General features: G+C 36.0%; 1 protein-coding gene across 4 annotated transcripts; it reads left to right on the plus strand.

Moving 5' to 3' along the window:
- The first annotated feature begins 1,156 nt into the window (after positions 1-1,156).
- Positions 1,157-14,490, plus strand: DUT (deoxyuridine triphosphatase). Of its 4 annotated transcripts, none has more exons than XM_051980604.1 (7): positions 1,157-1,247; positions 2,157-2,325; positions 4,758-4,849; positions 5,769-5,813; positions 13,319-13,393; positions 13,475-13,545; positions 14,359-14,490. In XM_051980604.1, exons 2-7 carry the CDS (start codon positions 2,159-2,161, stop codon positions 14,413-14,415), a joined length of 507 nt encoding a protein of 168 aa, XP_051836564.1. In that variant the 5' UTR covers positions 1,157-1,247; positions 2,157-2,158; the 3' UTR covers positions 14,416-14,490. The 4 variants fall into 4 exon arrangements, with proteins under 4 accessions (XP_051836564.1, XP_051836563.1, XP_051836560.1 ...); XM_051980603.1 differs by having other exon boundaries at positions 1,237-1,335; XM_051980600.1 differs by lacking the exon at positions 1,157-1,247 and adding an exon at positions 1,385-1,599.
- Positions 14,491-16,583: the final 2,093 nt, after the last annotated feature.

Consider the following 16,583-nt stretch of genomic DNA (forward strand, 5'->3'; position numbering starts at 1 on the left):
TAATAGCAAATGGGTCATCAAGTCAGTCAACTGTTTTTATTGAATAAGTACAATGTGCCATTGTGCTAGGTTGGAGAGATAACGATATTAAGCAGATTCTCCTCTTAAGGAGCTCAGTCCATTGGTAGCAACATGCAAAGAACTATATGCAGGATAAATTGGGAATTTTCTCTGAAGTAAAGCATTAAAAGTAAGGAAGAATACTGGGAAAGGTTTCTTGTAGAAAGTGAAATTGTTTTGAGACCTAAAGAAAGTCAGGGAAGCTAGGAGGAGAAGAGGTGGACCAGCATGGAGAACAGCTTATGAAAAATCCTCGGGGTGGAATATGCCTTGAAGCAAGAACACCGAGGAGACTAGTAGGACTGGATTAAAACTCATGTGGCAGGAAATAAGGGGAAAGATGATAGGAAAGGTAGGAAGGGGACAGTTAAGGGCTTTGAAAGCCCTTTTGTATTAGATCCTGGAGGTGATGGGGCGCCATGGAAGCTTATTTAATAGAAAGTGTCATGACCCGAGTTTTTTTTTAAAAAATCACTTTGGCAATTTAGTGACTAATATGGATTGAAGTGGGGAGAACCTTGAGGCAGTGGACCTATAACTAGCAGGTAAACTGCATTAAGCAGCATTGTGGCAGTGTCAGATGAGAGTATGTCCCTTCTCATCAGAGATGAAGGTAGAAAGGACAGAACTTGGCAACTGGCTGGAAAGATGTGAGATGAAAAGGTCAGGGATGGCATTTTTTCAAGCCTGGGTAATTGGGAGGGTTCCTGAATAGTAACAGGTAAATTTAGGGAGAGGGCAGAGTTTGGAGGGCAGCGAAAAGAACCCCGAGGCACTACATTACATCCTCCCTTCCTAGGAGACACAATCTCACGCTTGGATTTTCTTACATCCTGAGATCGAGCTCCAAATCCCTAATGATTAGGAACAGTTGCAGCTCTATACACAGCAGGGGGACCAGAGAAGGCCCGCAGCTGGCACTAGGATGCTAAATACCGCCAACCTCCGAAGGGACTATAGTCGTAGACACGAAGGGCTGTGCCTGAGTAAGGCAGCAGCCACCAGTACCACGTGGGCTGTGGTACGGCAGCATCCCGCCTAGGAAGTGGTTAATAGATTGGCCGAGAAAGACCGTACCACCTGGTGGAGTTACTGCGCATGCACATCCTCTTCAGGCTGAAAATACCCGGCTCCTGTGACTGCAACTTGTTTGCTAGCGCCTGAGGGGGCGGGGTGCTCATTCAAACGTAAGGAACTAATTCTGCGGGTTATTCTGGGGAGAGAGTACGGTGGCTGCCGGCGGCCAAAACTGCTTCGTTCTGGATTCTAAGCCAGGTGCATCGTTTGGGGTTCTGTCTATCCCTTGGGCTGGGTGTTATCAGCTATAAAATGGTGACCTCAATTGAGACTCACCATCCCTTTTAGATGGCCGACCGTAAAGTCAGCCGATCCTCCCCACCTTACACATAGTCATCTATCTGCCCAGACCTTCTCCCCGCCCCCCTAACTAAAGGCCTACGTCTGCCATGCTGCACCGGGAGCTCAGGCGGCTTTTCCACATTTCTTTCAGCTACTCTAGGCCGGGATGCGGGGAAGCTAGTAAAGATGGGGAAGCGATGGACTGGGAGCGGGGAATCCCCACAGAAGCAATTCATTGGGGTGGGGCAGATGTGATCGATAATAGCGACAATCAGCTGGGCCTGAAGGAAAACTTCCCCGCAGATGCTCGCTGGGAAGGCCTCTCACAGAGGTTTGCTTCGATAACATGCAGGGAGCCAGACCTAATGACTGGGGTTTAGTGTTGCCTATTTTACTGGTTTAGGGACGCGTCCATTCCGCTAGCGATGCCGGGGCGGCGGCGGGGAGAAGAGGGATGGCCTGAAATTGGGAATGAGAGCCCAATAAAAAGAATCTCCCATATAAGACCAGCCTGTTAAGGCTGAACGACAGCACTGTTATGCAAAAGTCGTTCTCGGATACCGCGCTCTTCTCATCTCAAACATTTTAAACCCCCTGTCTCCCCCGTCAGGTTGACCGGATGAGCTCGTCCGGGGCACGTCCCGGCGGCTCGCGGGGAAATTCGAGATTACTTGGCAGCGGGACTGAGTGATTGATTCATTGTATTGCGCGCCTTTTCTTCTGTTTTTTCTCCGCAGAGATGCCCTGTTCCGAAGCGATCCCCGCCGGCGTCTCCCCCAGCAAGCGGGCCCGGCCTGCAGAGCCAGAGCCGGAGGGCCCTGTGCGCCTCCGCTTCGCCCGCCTCTCGGAGCACGCCACGGCCCCCTCCAAGGGGTCGGCACGGGCTGCGGGCTATGACTTGTACAGGTGGGTAGGTAGGTGGGTGTAATTGAGTGAGTGGGAGCGTCCGCCCGCTTAGCCCTTTGTGGTCAAGCCTAGACGCAAGGGAGAAACCGTACTAAAGCCTGGAGAGGACTTCGCGACCATTCAGACCCTGTCTCACTTTGCAAATGAGGAAACCGAGGCTCTTAGTCTGGTCTCAAAGCCTTTCAGGGGTCGTGAGTAGCGAAGGCTTGATTCAAACTCAGTTCCTCGGACTTCATCTTTCTTCCCCTTTACCTCTCCCCTTAACTCCGACATGCGAGGTCCTACCTCTCCACAGTTTCCTGTAATCAGATTTTCGCGCCAATTCTGGGCGCTTACTCGTCTGTTGGGGTTTCCCACCAGTTAGTTAGATGCAGTGTCCCAAAAAGCTTAGTGCCGTTTTACGCCACTAAAACTTAAAATTTAATATTTAATAGCTTGAAATGATTAAGCTGTCGAAGCTTACAATGTCGGTAAGACTTTGGGGACACCCCCATATTTAGGGTCTCACCAACTTTTAATACCAATAACCAGAGTAGCATATATAGATGGCATACACGCACTCTCGTGTTGTGTTTCAGGTACTATGATAAGCACTTTACAATTATTATCTCCTTTATTTCTCACAACAACCCTTAGGGAACAAATACTTTAAGGTTCCCTGTGAACCGTTTTCCTCTCTACAAGCATTTTATATCTTGCCCCTGCCCTCTTCTTTCAGCTCACGCTGACGTTGCTACCACTTCAGAGTGAGCGCTGTTTGCCTCTCCCAGGACCCAATTTAATAATTCCCCAACTGATCACCCTGACTCTGAGCTCTTGTTTTCAATCCTTCTTCCACAAAGCTTAATTATCTTTGTAATACACAGTTTTACCATGGCCCTCACTATTCTCGATCTAAAAACCTTTAGGAACCCCCCCCCATTGCCTATTAAGATAAAACACAAATTTCATCCCCAGGCATTTAAGGAACTCCACAGTTTTCCTACTTGTCTTAATAGTCATTAAATACTGTTCTTCTTTCTAAGCAAAATGACCTAGTTAATTTTTTAATTCTTATTGTGTGTTTATATCTAATCTAGTGAACCATAAACTTTATGAGGGCAGGCAATATAATTTTTCTTCATTGTAGCCTATGCTGCCTTCTAGTGGTTTGAATTGAATGGAAAAAGAGTATCCCAAATATTAAGAGACAAGAGAAGTAGTGTTATTATATTCAAAATAATCCCAAGTACTTTTTTTCAGAGAAAGCTAAAATTCCTCAAAACATCTTAGATTCATTTTAGTTAAATCCTGTACACATAATCTTAACATCACACTGAATTGAAACTTAAAAATAAAAACAAAGGCCAATATTGGGCATCCAGAATTCTATTTTAGACCACTCATATTTCTAATATGTAAAATGGCTTAGAATGGTTAAAATCACACACCCCTTTTTAAAATATATTTTCATCACTAGGTCACAATCCCTTTTACAGCTTAATAGTTGATCTTTTAAAAGTTGCTGCCTGAAATTTTCATCACCTTGTAGCCAAATCTCCTGATGTACCTCTCTGAAACTCAGCACATGTGACCAAAACCATAGGCAAAGCTACCTCAGCTAAAGTTTGGCTTTAGTCCTTAAGAACTCAGGGTTACTTCCATGGCCCAGTGAGACATCAGAGTAGGACTTCAGGTTTTTTGCCGGCTTTCCTAACCTTTAGAATTCTAATCCTTAAGGAGTCTTATAGTGTTCTTTGTAAAGAAAAGAAAAGAAAAAAACCTATGAATCTTGGAGGAGTGAATTTTTGTGTAATCTCATTTTAATAGCTGTGTAAAGCAGTGAAGTACTTGATTTGCCTGAGGTCACTTAGGCCATTATAAGCAATCAGTCCTTTCTTAGAGATTAAATACATAGTAGTTTAAGGTAGTGAATACACAGAATTTACTCCACAAACCGCTGCTAATGTCAAGCTGTTTACAAAACCCAGCAAAGCTTTAACCCTTTTACATATTCTTGGTCTCTTTATTCTTGACTCATAACTTTCTCAGCCTATCCCCATATTTCTTCTTTTTATTTTCATTGAAGTGAAGTAAGGTCCTTTTAAAAGATCTATCTACTTCTCTAATCTGGCTTCTTGATCTTCATGCACTATTCCTTTCCCAATATTTAATATATTTTAGAATTAAGTCATCTCAAATTGTCAGCAAAAGAACTAAAAAAAATTGTTATCAGGTAGCATACTCCTCATGCTGCATGGGAATTTTTGTGGAGATAAATTGGAAAATGAGTGATTTGAGCATTAATTTTTAAGAATAAATATAGAGATCTAAATTGGCATAAGAAAATTTATTGTTTCACTTACACATTTCTGATAATCCAGTGCTTTGTCAGTAGAAAATTTAAATTGCAAAATCTACTTTATAACTACTTTGCTTGGTAATTTTTATAGTGCCTACGATTATACCATACCAGCCATGGAGAAAGCCCTGGTGAAAACAGACATTCAGATTTCTCTCCCTCCTGGGTGTTATGGCAGAGTTGGTAAGTGGCTTAATAATTTATCTTTCTTTGTGTTTGAAATAAACAAAATGATCTTAATCTTCATTTAATCATATATGATCATACATATTTGGAATTATTAATCAAGGATAAATTAAAGACAACAAATACAACTATTTGTAAGTTTCCTATAGCCTAGTATCTCCCACATCTCCCTTGACCCTTTGTTTTTACTGTGAAAGCGTGGTGAGGCAATTTTACCACGAATTGCTGGCACATTCCCAAGAAATCCTACAATAATTGGAGCTAGACAATTATATGCATCTTACATAAATAGGGAAAGCAAAATTTCAGTGTTGAATTATATTCCCACATCTTTGCTATTTTCCCCAGATTAGGAATATACTGTTTGCTAGACTAAATATTCAGTGTCATGAACGATTGGAACAATAGTAAATATTAGGATATTAATATTTGCAGGGTATAGGAGGTCATGGAAAAGTCTTAAAATTTTTTGTTGTCATAAAAGAAATAATCCTGGTAATCTTAATGTCATCAAGTAAAGAGTTTTACCTAAGTAAATAAAGAAACACATAACCTACACTGACTGACCTGATCTTAGACATTAACTGATTAGCAAAACTCCTGGTGATTCAAGGTTTTTGCTTTCCCTAGAATTCCCACTTCTAATAGAAAAGTCATCTCAATTAAGTGAATTTTAGATTAACCAGTTTTAATTTCTTGCGACTTTTTTAAAATTTCTGTTTTTCCTGTTTTAGTAAGTATGGTAAATACAAAATGCCTTCACAGTATTGCTATGAAATTAAAGTCACTCCAGATTTATAAGGTTTATATTAGTGTTGAGATTTATAACTAAGGCTAAATTGTGTCAAAACTTTCAGAATATATGTATGTATGTATGTGTGTATTCCTTTTAATTTTATTTATTTATTTGGTTAAGCTCCACGTTCTGGCTTGGCTGCAAAACATTTCATTGATGTAGGAGGTAAGATGTTTACTTCTTATTTCAATCTTATATTTGCAAGTTTTTTTTCTCCCTCCCCCCCAAAAAAAAATGAAATTCAAATTTAAAAAAAAAACAATTTTTTTGTTTTTTGATTCCTGTTCAATAAAATGAATTATTTTCTTTATTACCATGTCATCAAGCTTTAGTAAGCTTCAAAGGAATCAAAAATAATTTATGTTTTTATGTACTTTTTAGTCTTACCATAAAAAATGAAGTGTTTCTTTTTATGGTAAAGTTGCCCATGCTAAAATTTCTAACTCAGTCTAGAACTTATTGGTGTCTTCATCTTCTATTAGTGGGGGAAACCAGTTTTGGCTGTTAGATCTTTTGCTCCCACAGAGTAAAAAAAAAAAAAAGAAAAGAAAGAAATTACCAAAAAACCTTTCTAGAGAGATCTATTTCTATGGGTCAGTATAATTAAGATTCTGAGGAAGAAAAGGAACCAAGGATGAGTTATTGCATTCTCCCTTTGAAAATCTCAAAAGTAATGTGTAAATGTATAAATTCAAAAAGATGCATATTCTCAAAATAATAAATGTGCACTAACCCATATACAGCTTTAGCAGGAACTGCATATATCTGTAAACCAGCAAGTATTTATTAAGTAGCACTTGTATGCTAGTCATTAGGGGCAAAAAATTTAGAATTGGGACAATCTGTTTTCAAAAAGCTTACATTCTACTGGAGGAAATACTGTATATGAAGCAAATACATTCATCCCAAATCTGATGACCTAACAGGTTAGTCCACACATTTTGGTTATTATATTTGATTCTGGATGCCATATTTAAAAACATATCTAGCTTGTGTCCAGGACAGAATGGCTGGGCTAGCTATATGTCTTTAAATATGTCATATATAGAGAAGGCAAAAACGTTAAAGATACTTAACCTGAAGAGAAAACTCTTGAGAAGAAATATCTTCATCTCTTTGAGGACCATCATGAAGAAGACACTATTTGAGAAGAGTAACAAAAAATAGGAGCCCTCCTAAAGATCTACAGAAAGCAAGAAACTGCTTTCCCACCTCTCAGTGCTCTCCAGATGTCTTTTGTTTTTGACTAGACTCTGGTGACATCAGCATGGGAAACTTATGTGGCTGACTCTCATGGCCAGTGCAGATCCAGCCCCTGCTCTGCGACCTAACTTTGATACTTAGATACCAGGGGTTAGTGACCTGCCTGGAAATACATCTCCATTATTGATACAGGAGTGACATTGAATCCAGATTTAGCTAATTTAGCTCTACTCGATTAACATTTTGTTTTTTAATAGAATAAGAAACTTTTGCTATTTAGCCTTTTACCAAGATTAGGCTTTTGTCTTCTGATGGATAATTTAAAATTTCTTTTAGGTTTAATTATGTATAGCTTTGTTTTCTTCAAAGGTCCCCTTGCTGACAAGCCTATTTTTCTTTATTTTAATGTTTTGTTTAAAAGTTAGTATGAAACTGATCAATATAACCAAATAAAAGTGTTTTACCACACCATGGCCAAGGGTCCTACAAACAGCAGTGCTCACCTGGCTAGTGGCCCTGCTTCCAGTCGAGTTCCCAAAACCATCATTCAAGGGAGCAATCTCTGTAGATAAGGGATTGGTCATTCCCATGAGGTACATCCACAGTGTAGGCAGACAAGCCTATCTGAAATAGTAAAGCAACAAGAGGGGTAGAAAATAAATTTTTGCTAATTGAGACCCCATCTCCCTTCGTCTGGAGAGTCTGGAGAGAGCTGGATGCTGATTCATAGGACCCTGAAATAGCAACATTCCACTTGACCCTGCATGCAATCCAACCCCCAAATCCTTTATTCAGGGAATTGGTCCTTACAGAAATATATCCTGGCAAGTGCTTGTGCAGGAGCTGTAGTGCCAAAGAAAATTTCTGGCACTATTAAATAATTCAACATCAGAAACATGATTTTATCATGTGGAAGTGACAGGAAAGATATATTATCATGTGTTCCTGCCCTATATGCTAAGGGGCCTTCCCATCTAACTTGCAGCTGAAGCATCTTAAGGTGTGTCCAAAGTGTTTTGAACATAATAAATGTTTTTTTTTTTTTTTTTCATTAATTCTTGCCTCTGGACAAAATACAGATACCTCTATCTTATCAAGCCTTTTTTGAAATCTTGTTTTAACCTTTCTTTTTTTTTTTTTTAATTATAGCTTTTTTTATATACAAAACATATATACATAGGTAATTTTTTAACATTGACCCTTGCAAAAACTTCTGTTTCAGTTTTACTCCTCCTTCCCTCCATCCCCTCCCCTCGATGGCAGGTTGTCCCATACATTTAACCTATCTTTTTAAACCAAATTTTTGGTACACTGCTTTCTAATCAAACTTGTCTACTTGTTCTTCTGCATGATATTCCATCACTCACATCTATGCTTTTTGCTCAAGCTGCTCCCTCCTCTGCCACATTCCCTGAGAATGTGCAGAAGGTTATGATTCTGCCTGTCTGCAGAATACTCCCTGGTATCTGGCTTCTGTCCTTGCACAGCTCAATCTAGGTGAGAAAGTGATATCTCTCATGATGTCACTAGGTGGTAGTATGGGATAATACTTGGGTTGAGGAGCAGCTCTGATGTCTTTTAACTTCATAGTTCAGATCTGGAAAAAATTTGAGAAATCAGTCCAACCTCATTCAGTAAAGTCACATGTAAGGAAGTTGAAATTCATAGCTATGTCCTCAGACTTGTAATATCACACTCTAATTCCATTATACCATGCTGAACTCTGATATGGTTTACAGTTTAAAGATCCTATGCTTTATATAATATTTTTCCAGATGTGTTTTTAAAAATTTTTGTTACACTCCTGGTAATTTAAAACTAGTCTAGGCATATATTATCTATTTGAAAATAATTTTTTTTGAAATTTAAATATTTTTCTCATAACCAGTATTTACTGTGCTTAAAACAAAGACCCAAAAAGCATTGAACCAAAAGAAATGGAAAACTAATCCAACAGTTGGTATATATTGTTCATAAAATTGTGGTGTGTCCTTGGATTGTTATGACTTTAAAATGTCTCATAAGCACAGGTTTATCATACCTGGCAAAACATTTTATTTCCTAAGAAGGATGTTATTAGAATCCCAGGCTGTAAATAAGGGTCTAAGGAAAAAGTTGAATATGCAGGATTCTGTTCAGAATGCACATCTGGTAGGTGTGGATGGTTTTAACTAAAGTAGGTTTCCAACAAATGACATGCCAAAGCTTTGACACAGAAAAACTTTTGCCTGAAGTCAGTTATTAGTCTGCCAGTTCCAATGCATGATTTTTCCAGTGATAACTTCAAGACACATTTTGCTTTCTCATGAAGAGAAAGAAATGCCTTGTGCTTACATGGGAAATTATGTTCCCATGTTTTTCTTGAATTATCTATTCTGTTAGGTGTAAAATGAACCCTTAATTTCTGAAATTTGTAGAGGTTCATGGATGCTAACATGTATATGTGAAATATACATGTAGGCCTTTATTTTCTTATATTTCAATTGTCTTTAAACTTTTCTCATTCATAGTTTTAGTAGCTTTTAAAATACATCTTGAAATGAGTTGGTGGCATTTTACCTTAGAATATCTGAACCATTCTGGGTAAACTCCTGACCACTAAAATAGAATACAATGATACCCAGTCACATTAATGAGCCAAACAATGATGATGATCTACTTTTTTTTATTATAGCTTTTTATTTATAAGTTATATGCATGGGTAATTTTACAGCATTGACAATTGTCAAACCTTTTGTTCCAATTTTTCCCCTCCTCCCCACCCCTTCCCCCCGAAAGCAGGTTGACCAATACATGTTAAATATGTTAACGTATACATTAAATACAATATAAGTATACATGTTCTAACAGTTATTTTGCTGTACAAAAAGAATCGGGCTTTGAAATAGTGTATAATTAGCCTGTGGAGAAAATAAAAAATGCAGGTGGACAAAAATATAGGGATTGGGAATTTTATGCAATGGTTCATAGTCATCTCCCAGAATTCTTTTCACTGGATGTAGCTGGTTCAATTTACTACTGCTCTATTGGAACAGATTTGGTTTATCTCATTGCTGGAGATGGCCACGTCCATCAGAATTGATCATCATATAGTATTGTTGTTGAAGTATATGATGATCTCCTGGCCCTGCTCATTTCACTCAGCATCAGTTCATGTAAGTCTAGTCCAGGCCTTTCTGAAATCCTCCTGCTGGTCATTTCTTACTGAACAATAATATTCCATAATATTCATATACCACAATTTATTCAGCCATTCTCCAATTGATGGGCATCCATTCAGTATCCAGTTTCTGGCCACTACAAAGAGACCTGCCACAAACATTCATGCACATACGGTCCCCTTCCCTTCTTTAAGATTTCTTTGGGATATAAAAGCCCAGTAGAAACACTGCTGGATCAAAAGGTATGCACAATTTGATAACTCTTTGAACATAGTTCCAAATCGCTCTCCAGAATGGCTGGATGTATTCACAGTTCCACCAAAAATGTATCAGTGTCCCTGATTTCCCACATCCCCTCCAACATTCTGCATTATCTTTCCCTGTCATTCTAGCCATTGTGACAGGTGTAGTGGTATTCAGAGTTGTCTTATTTTGCATTTCTCTGATTAATAATGACTTGGAGCATCTTTTCATATGGCTAGAAATAGTTAAAATTTCTTCATCTGAGAATTGTCTGTTCATATCCTTTGATCATTTATCAATTGGAGAATGGCTTGATTTCTTATAAATTAGAGTCAATTCTCTATATATTTTGGAAATGAGGCCTTTATAAGAATCTTTGACTAAAAATGTTTTCCCAGTTTATTGCTTCCCTTCTAATCTTGTCTGCATTAGTTTTGTTTGTACAAAAATTTTTCAATTTGATATAATCAAAATTTTTATTTTGTGATCTTTAGTCATAAATTCCTTCCTCTTCCACAGGTCTTTGAGGTAAACTATCCTATGCTCTTTCAATTTATTTATAATCTCATTCTTTATGCCTAGGTCATGAACCCATTTTGACCTTATCTTGGTGTACAGTGTTAAGTGTGGGTCAATGCCTAGTTTCTGCCATACTAATTTCCAATTTTCCCAGCAATTTTTGTCAAATAGTGAGTTCTTATCCCAAAAACTTGGAGTTTTTGGGTTTGTCAAACACTAGATTATTAAAGTTATTGGCTGTTTTGTCCTTTGAAACTAACCTATTCCATTGATCAACTAGTCTATTTCTTAGCCAATACCAAATGGTTTTGGTAACCACTGATTGATAATATAATTTTAGATCTGGCACAGCTAGGCCACCTTCATTTGATTTTTTTTTTTCATTAATTCCCTTGAAATTCTTGACCTTGTGTTTTTCCATATGAACTTTGTTATTTTTTCTAGGTCATTAAAACAGTTTTTTGAGAGTCTGATTGGTATAGCGGTAAATAAATAAATTAGTTTAGATAGTATTGTCATCTTTATTATATTTGCTCACCTTATCCAAGAGCATTTGATGTTTTTCCAGTTGGTTAGATCAGACTTAATTTGTAGTTTTGCTCATAAAGTTTCTGATTTTCCCTTGGCAGATAGTTCCTAAATATTTTATACTATCAGTAGTTACTTTAAATGGAATTTCTCTTTATAACTCTAACTGTTGGATTTTGTTAGTGATATATAAGAATGCTGATGACTTATGTGGGTTTTTTTGTATCCTGCAACTTTGCTAAAGGTGTGGATTATTTCTAATAACTTTTTAGTAGAATCTGTGGGGTTCTCTAAGTATACCATCAGCAAAGAGTGATAATTTGGTTTCCTCATTGCCTACTCTAATTCCTTTAATCTCTTTCTCAACTCTTATTGCCAAAGCTAGCATTTCTAATATGATATTGTAATGGTGATAGTGGGCAACCTTCAAACAAAGCTATTTTAAAGATATCAGAAAAGACTTCCTCTAACTTGGCTAGTCTTATTTAACTTTACTTAAATCATTATAGACAGGTGGATATTAATTCTGTTCTAAAAAAAATTCTCCAGGAAAAGAATTCCACAACCTTCTGTACTAATGTTCCAGTGTTTAACAACATATAACACTGAATAATTTATTCCATAAATCTAATCTAAATCCCTCTTTAGGTCTAAAAACATATCTACTTAGGTATTCAGAGTTAAGATGGAGAACAGCTGGTCCTATTTTTTTATGGAATGACTTTCTTCAAGGATAGTAAAGATTAAGTCAATCTCCTTCAACAGGATGTGGGAAAAGAAAACATGATTCAGCATTATATGACCTGGCCAACTTTTTGTTACTATTCAATTAAAGAAGAGTTCACAATTTACCCCTGTAACATCCATTCTAGACATAGAATTCCTGTATTACTTAGTCCTGGCCTTCCAATTTTTGTGCCTACCTTTGTCTACCATTTAATTGAAATTCTTTGTGTTTTACCTGCGTATGATATAATTGTCACACTCGAAAAATTGAGGTAATTGGATCCTTCTTAAATGAAATCTCTTGACACATTTTTAACACAGATTTTGTCAGTGAATTACTGAAAGGTTAAAATACTTTATTTCAGTACTCCCATTTTATTATCCTCTAGTGATTCCATTGAAAAATCATGTTTTCTGGATGTTCAGTATTGTAGAAGTAGAATGAGTAGTTCTCATTCTTCTGATACTATTTTCTGAATTTGATACAATTATAAATCAAAATTGTGGGAATGTTCCTTGTCCAAAAAAGTCAATAGCAAGCTTGTAGCATATATTCAAATAACTCTTAACTTCAGCATCCTTTTAAACTATGGAATCTTTCTTTAGGTATTCTAAGAGAAAAAAGGAATAGAGTGGGTTACAGAGTGAAGATCGTACACCTTTAGCTCTGTTGTAAAGCTTGGAAACCAAAATACCTAATTTTCTCTTAGTACTTAGGAAAAGTGAAAGTCAGATTGAAAATTTAGAGAAAAAAGAGGCAAAGCAGCTCAAACTAAAGTATGAGGTCATGCCATCTATTTTCAACAGTGGGAAGAAGTTGATTTGCATAATTGGATGAAGAAAAAATCATTTTCCAGGTGTTTCTGAGCTGGGATTTTATATTTTTGAAATATTGTAATTTTCCAGACTATCATATTCCATATTCATTTTTAACTATTGAAATTTTTAGAGCCATTCATGAATTATCTTTATCATCTGTGATTTCTTAATCATAGGGAACTATCACCACCAAAATTGATCAAATCCAAATCTATACTTCAGTAGATAAATCTTGGGGAGTTGCCTGAGACACATAAAGCTTTAATGATTTGCCCCAGATCATGTAAGTTATGAAAGGTCAGATATTAATCCACATTTCCTGAACTTTGAAGTTCAGAATTCAGTCTACCCTACTGGACTACCTCTAAAGTTTTTTACACTATTACTATACTCTATTAGTATGCATAAGTAAAAGTAGCTAGCTTTAACTACCAAAAACTGTGTTTCATTAACTTAATATGTCTCCTACAGCTGGTGTCATAGATGAAGATTACAGAGGAAATGTTGGTGTTGTACTATTTAACTTTGGCAAAGAAACATTTGAAGGTAAGCTAATAATGTAATTTACTACATTGCTAAACATCTGTTTTTCTGAAACATATATTTATAATATCTTTTTATTTAAAGTGAAAAAAGGTGACCGTATTGCACAGCTGATTTGTGAACGGGTTTTTTATCCAGAACTTGAAGAAGTCCAAGTAAGTAATTATAACATAATTAAGTCATTGGGAGAGTTATCATGTAGCCATGTAGTATCATGAGTGAGTGATGTTTCTTTATAGAAGATACAGTACTTTTTAAAGAAGATCACAGGTCATATAATTATTTTAACAAGTGTGATTCTATGTAAAAGTCCTTGTATAGAAGAAAGAAAATTATTTTCTTTTTGATTTTTAATCCTAATAATAAAGGGCAAGTTAGAAATGAAATAAAATTTTAAGGCCTATGTAAATGCTAAAATGAAGGTTTATCCCTTTAATCTGTTAAAAGATGGCAATATGGAATAATGCAAAGAATTTTGGAGTTTGGATCAAAGGGCCTGGATTTGCTTCTTACTGCTCTGTGGTTAGTTTTCTCTGGTTGTGATGTACCTCATTACAGTATGGGGGTCAGAGAAAAATTTGGACTAGGTGATCTCCAGGGTCTCTTTTTGCTTGGTATTCAGTAATTCTAAGATAAATTTTAAAAGAAATTCCTTAAATCTCCCTATAGAAATCATTGTAATATAGCTTTCATATTAATTTTTCCTTGGAAGCTAATTTTTAATTCTCTAATTCACTAAAGCCCTAATATATTTTTAAAGCAACTTTTAGAAAATACTGTATTTACTGTGGCTAAGTGCATCATCTGCATTTTACCATTTTTCTTTCCTACTTACTGCCATATCCCCTAAGAAAGATGTGCTAATCATAGGACAACACTGTAGAGGAAAAGACTTTAAAATTTAGGTGTCTAGAAGAAAAGAAACTTTTGACATTAACTTAATAATTTGATACTTTTTTCTTTTTCAGGGCTTAGATGACACTGAACGTGGAGCAGGAGGTTTTGGTTCTACTGGTCAGAACTAAAATTATATAATAAAAATAGATGTAGCAATTTTCTTCCTAAAACATTTCATAAAATAAATTTCCACTTCTGGTGTATGTGTATGTGTGTGTTTCATTGTTTTTTAAGTTTAGCTTAATATTCTTGGTTTTATTTTAAATTTCAAATTTCTCTCTCTCTCTCTCTCTCTCTCCCTCCTTATTACCACCCTGGAGAAGGCCACTATATATGTAAAATCATACTATGCATACTTCTATTTATCAGTTCTTTCTCTAGAGGTGGAGGGCATCTTCCTTTAGCAGCCATTTCTGTGTACAATATTCTCTTGATTCTGCTCACTTTGTTTTTCATTATTTCATGTAAGTCTTTCCTTTTTTTTCTAAACTCAGCCAGTTCATTATTTCTTAGAGCACAGTAGCATTCCATCATTATGTTTTTTCTGTATTTCTTTGTACATCGTGTTAGGGAACTCTTGGTTTAAAAGACATGATTGATGTTTGCGGTAGCTTAACTAAGTATTCATCATCATTTTCTTTGTCTTATTTCAAATCATAGCCTTTTAAAAAAATCTTTTTATTATAAAGACTATAAGAATATTCAAATAGCATGTTATTTTTATTTTTAAGGTGTTCAGGCAAATTAAAGTTTGGGGGTTTTCTAATTTTTCTTTTTTTTTTTTGACTTTTTTATTTTAAACAAATACAAAATAAGAAAAGGAAAAAAAAAACATTGCCAGAAGTACAACAGAACATGAAAGGATTCAAAATATAAAGCAATAAATTTCCATTTTCAAGAAAGCCTATAGTATACATTCTGTTCAAAACTGTTCATCTATGCTCCCTTTGTTGTTTGCTATGCATTTTTCCCTTTTATCCCCCCCACCAACAAGGCTACAATAAGCACAGATACATATGTATACATGTACATAAATATATAATCATTCACATATATTCATATATTCTTTCTACTTGTCCCGTTTCTCTGAAGGTAGATATCATCTTAAGTTATAGTCTTTGCACATTTTTCTAAATCCACTAACTCATTCCCTACACCATAGCAATATTCCATTCTTATACTGTCTAGTTATTTTAGTCTAAAGCATTATTAATATGGCTGATAGAGTGTAGTTTACCTATTTTTCTCTTCCATTTAAATCCATTTTAGCTTTAAGATCATGAGTAACACTCCTGGTTTTTTACATAATTCTAATGATTTAGGAAAGATGTAAACATTGGACTAGGGCTAATGTTAGGTAGTATATAATAGAATATCAAACATCTCAGTCTGCAAATTGACAAAACACTAAACTGGTCAATGTTGGTAAATTTGTAGAAAAGCTTGGTAAAGCTATGAGTTGATCCAATATTTCTGGATATCAACTTGGAATTACTCAAAAAATAAAAAAGTTAGCTATTCATACTCTCATCAATTTATGACAGCACTTTACTCTAAAATATCATTTTGGGGTTTAGTGAGTTCTGAATGTTATTTTTATGATTATTTAATGGGATTTTAAAATTTGTATAAAGGGCATGAGAAACTCATGTTTATAAATGGGAAGACTTGAAGAAAGTGAACTCTTGAATATTAGAGAATACCAGTGGGATTGCATTAGATAACTTAGATCCCTTTCAATACCTAGATTTTATGTAATAACTATCAATTATATAACTTGGTAAACTTTACAGAGTATATTGTCTCACTTGAACCTCATAATCTTGCAAAGTGTTATTCTCCCCATTTTATAGTCAAGTAAATGGGTTCAAAAAAATAAAATAACTATGCAGCCAGGAAATGTCAAATGCAAGAATTTGAATCCAGGTCTCTGGATCCTACCATGTGGTAATAGCATTTTCAAAGTAAAAGATAAGTGTCTAAGGAACAACAATCTACTTCTTTCATTCATCCAACAAATATTGACCGTCTGCAGAAGTTGCAAAGATGAATAAAGGATTTATAACCTGGTCAAGAATGAATAATTCCATATTGGGGTATGGGGTGGTCAAGACAAGTCTGTTCAAAGGGCTCTTAGAACTAGAGGAAAAGACCATTTCTGGTTCAATTGATCAAGGAAGACTTGAAATGGTGATATTTGAGCTGGAGCTTGACAGGATTTCCATAAATGGGAAGATAGAATTTTAGGAATCTTAAAACAAGCAAAAGCCTGGTGTGGTAAAAATGTTCTGGGACC

Source organism: Antechinus flavipes, chromosome 2 (genome assembly GCF_016432865.1).
Source record: "Antechinus flavipes isolate AdamAnt ecotype Samford, QLD, Australia chromosome 2, AdamAnt_v2, whole genome shotgun sequence".
Classification (NCBI taxonomy): domain Eukaryota; kingdom Metazoa; phylum Chordata; class Mammalia; order Dasyuromorphia; family Dasyuridae; genus Antechinus; species Antechinus flavipes.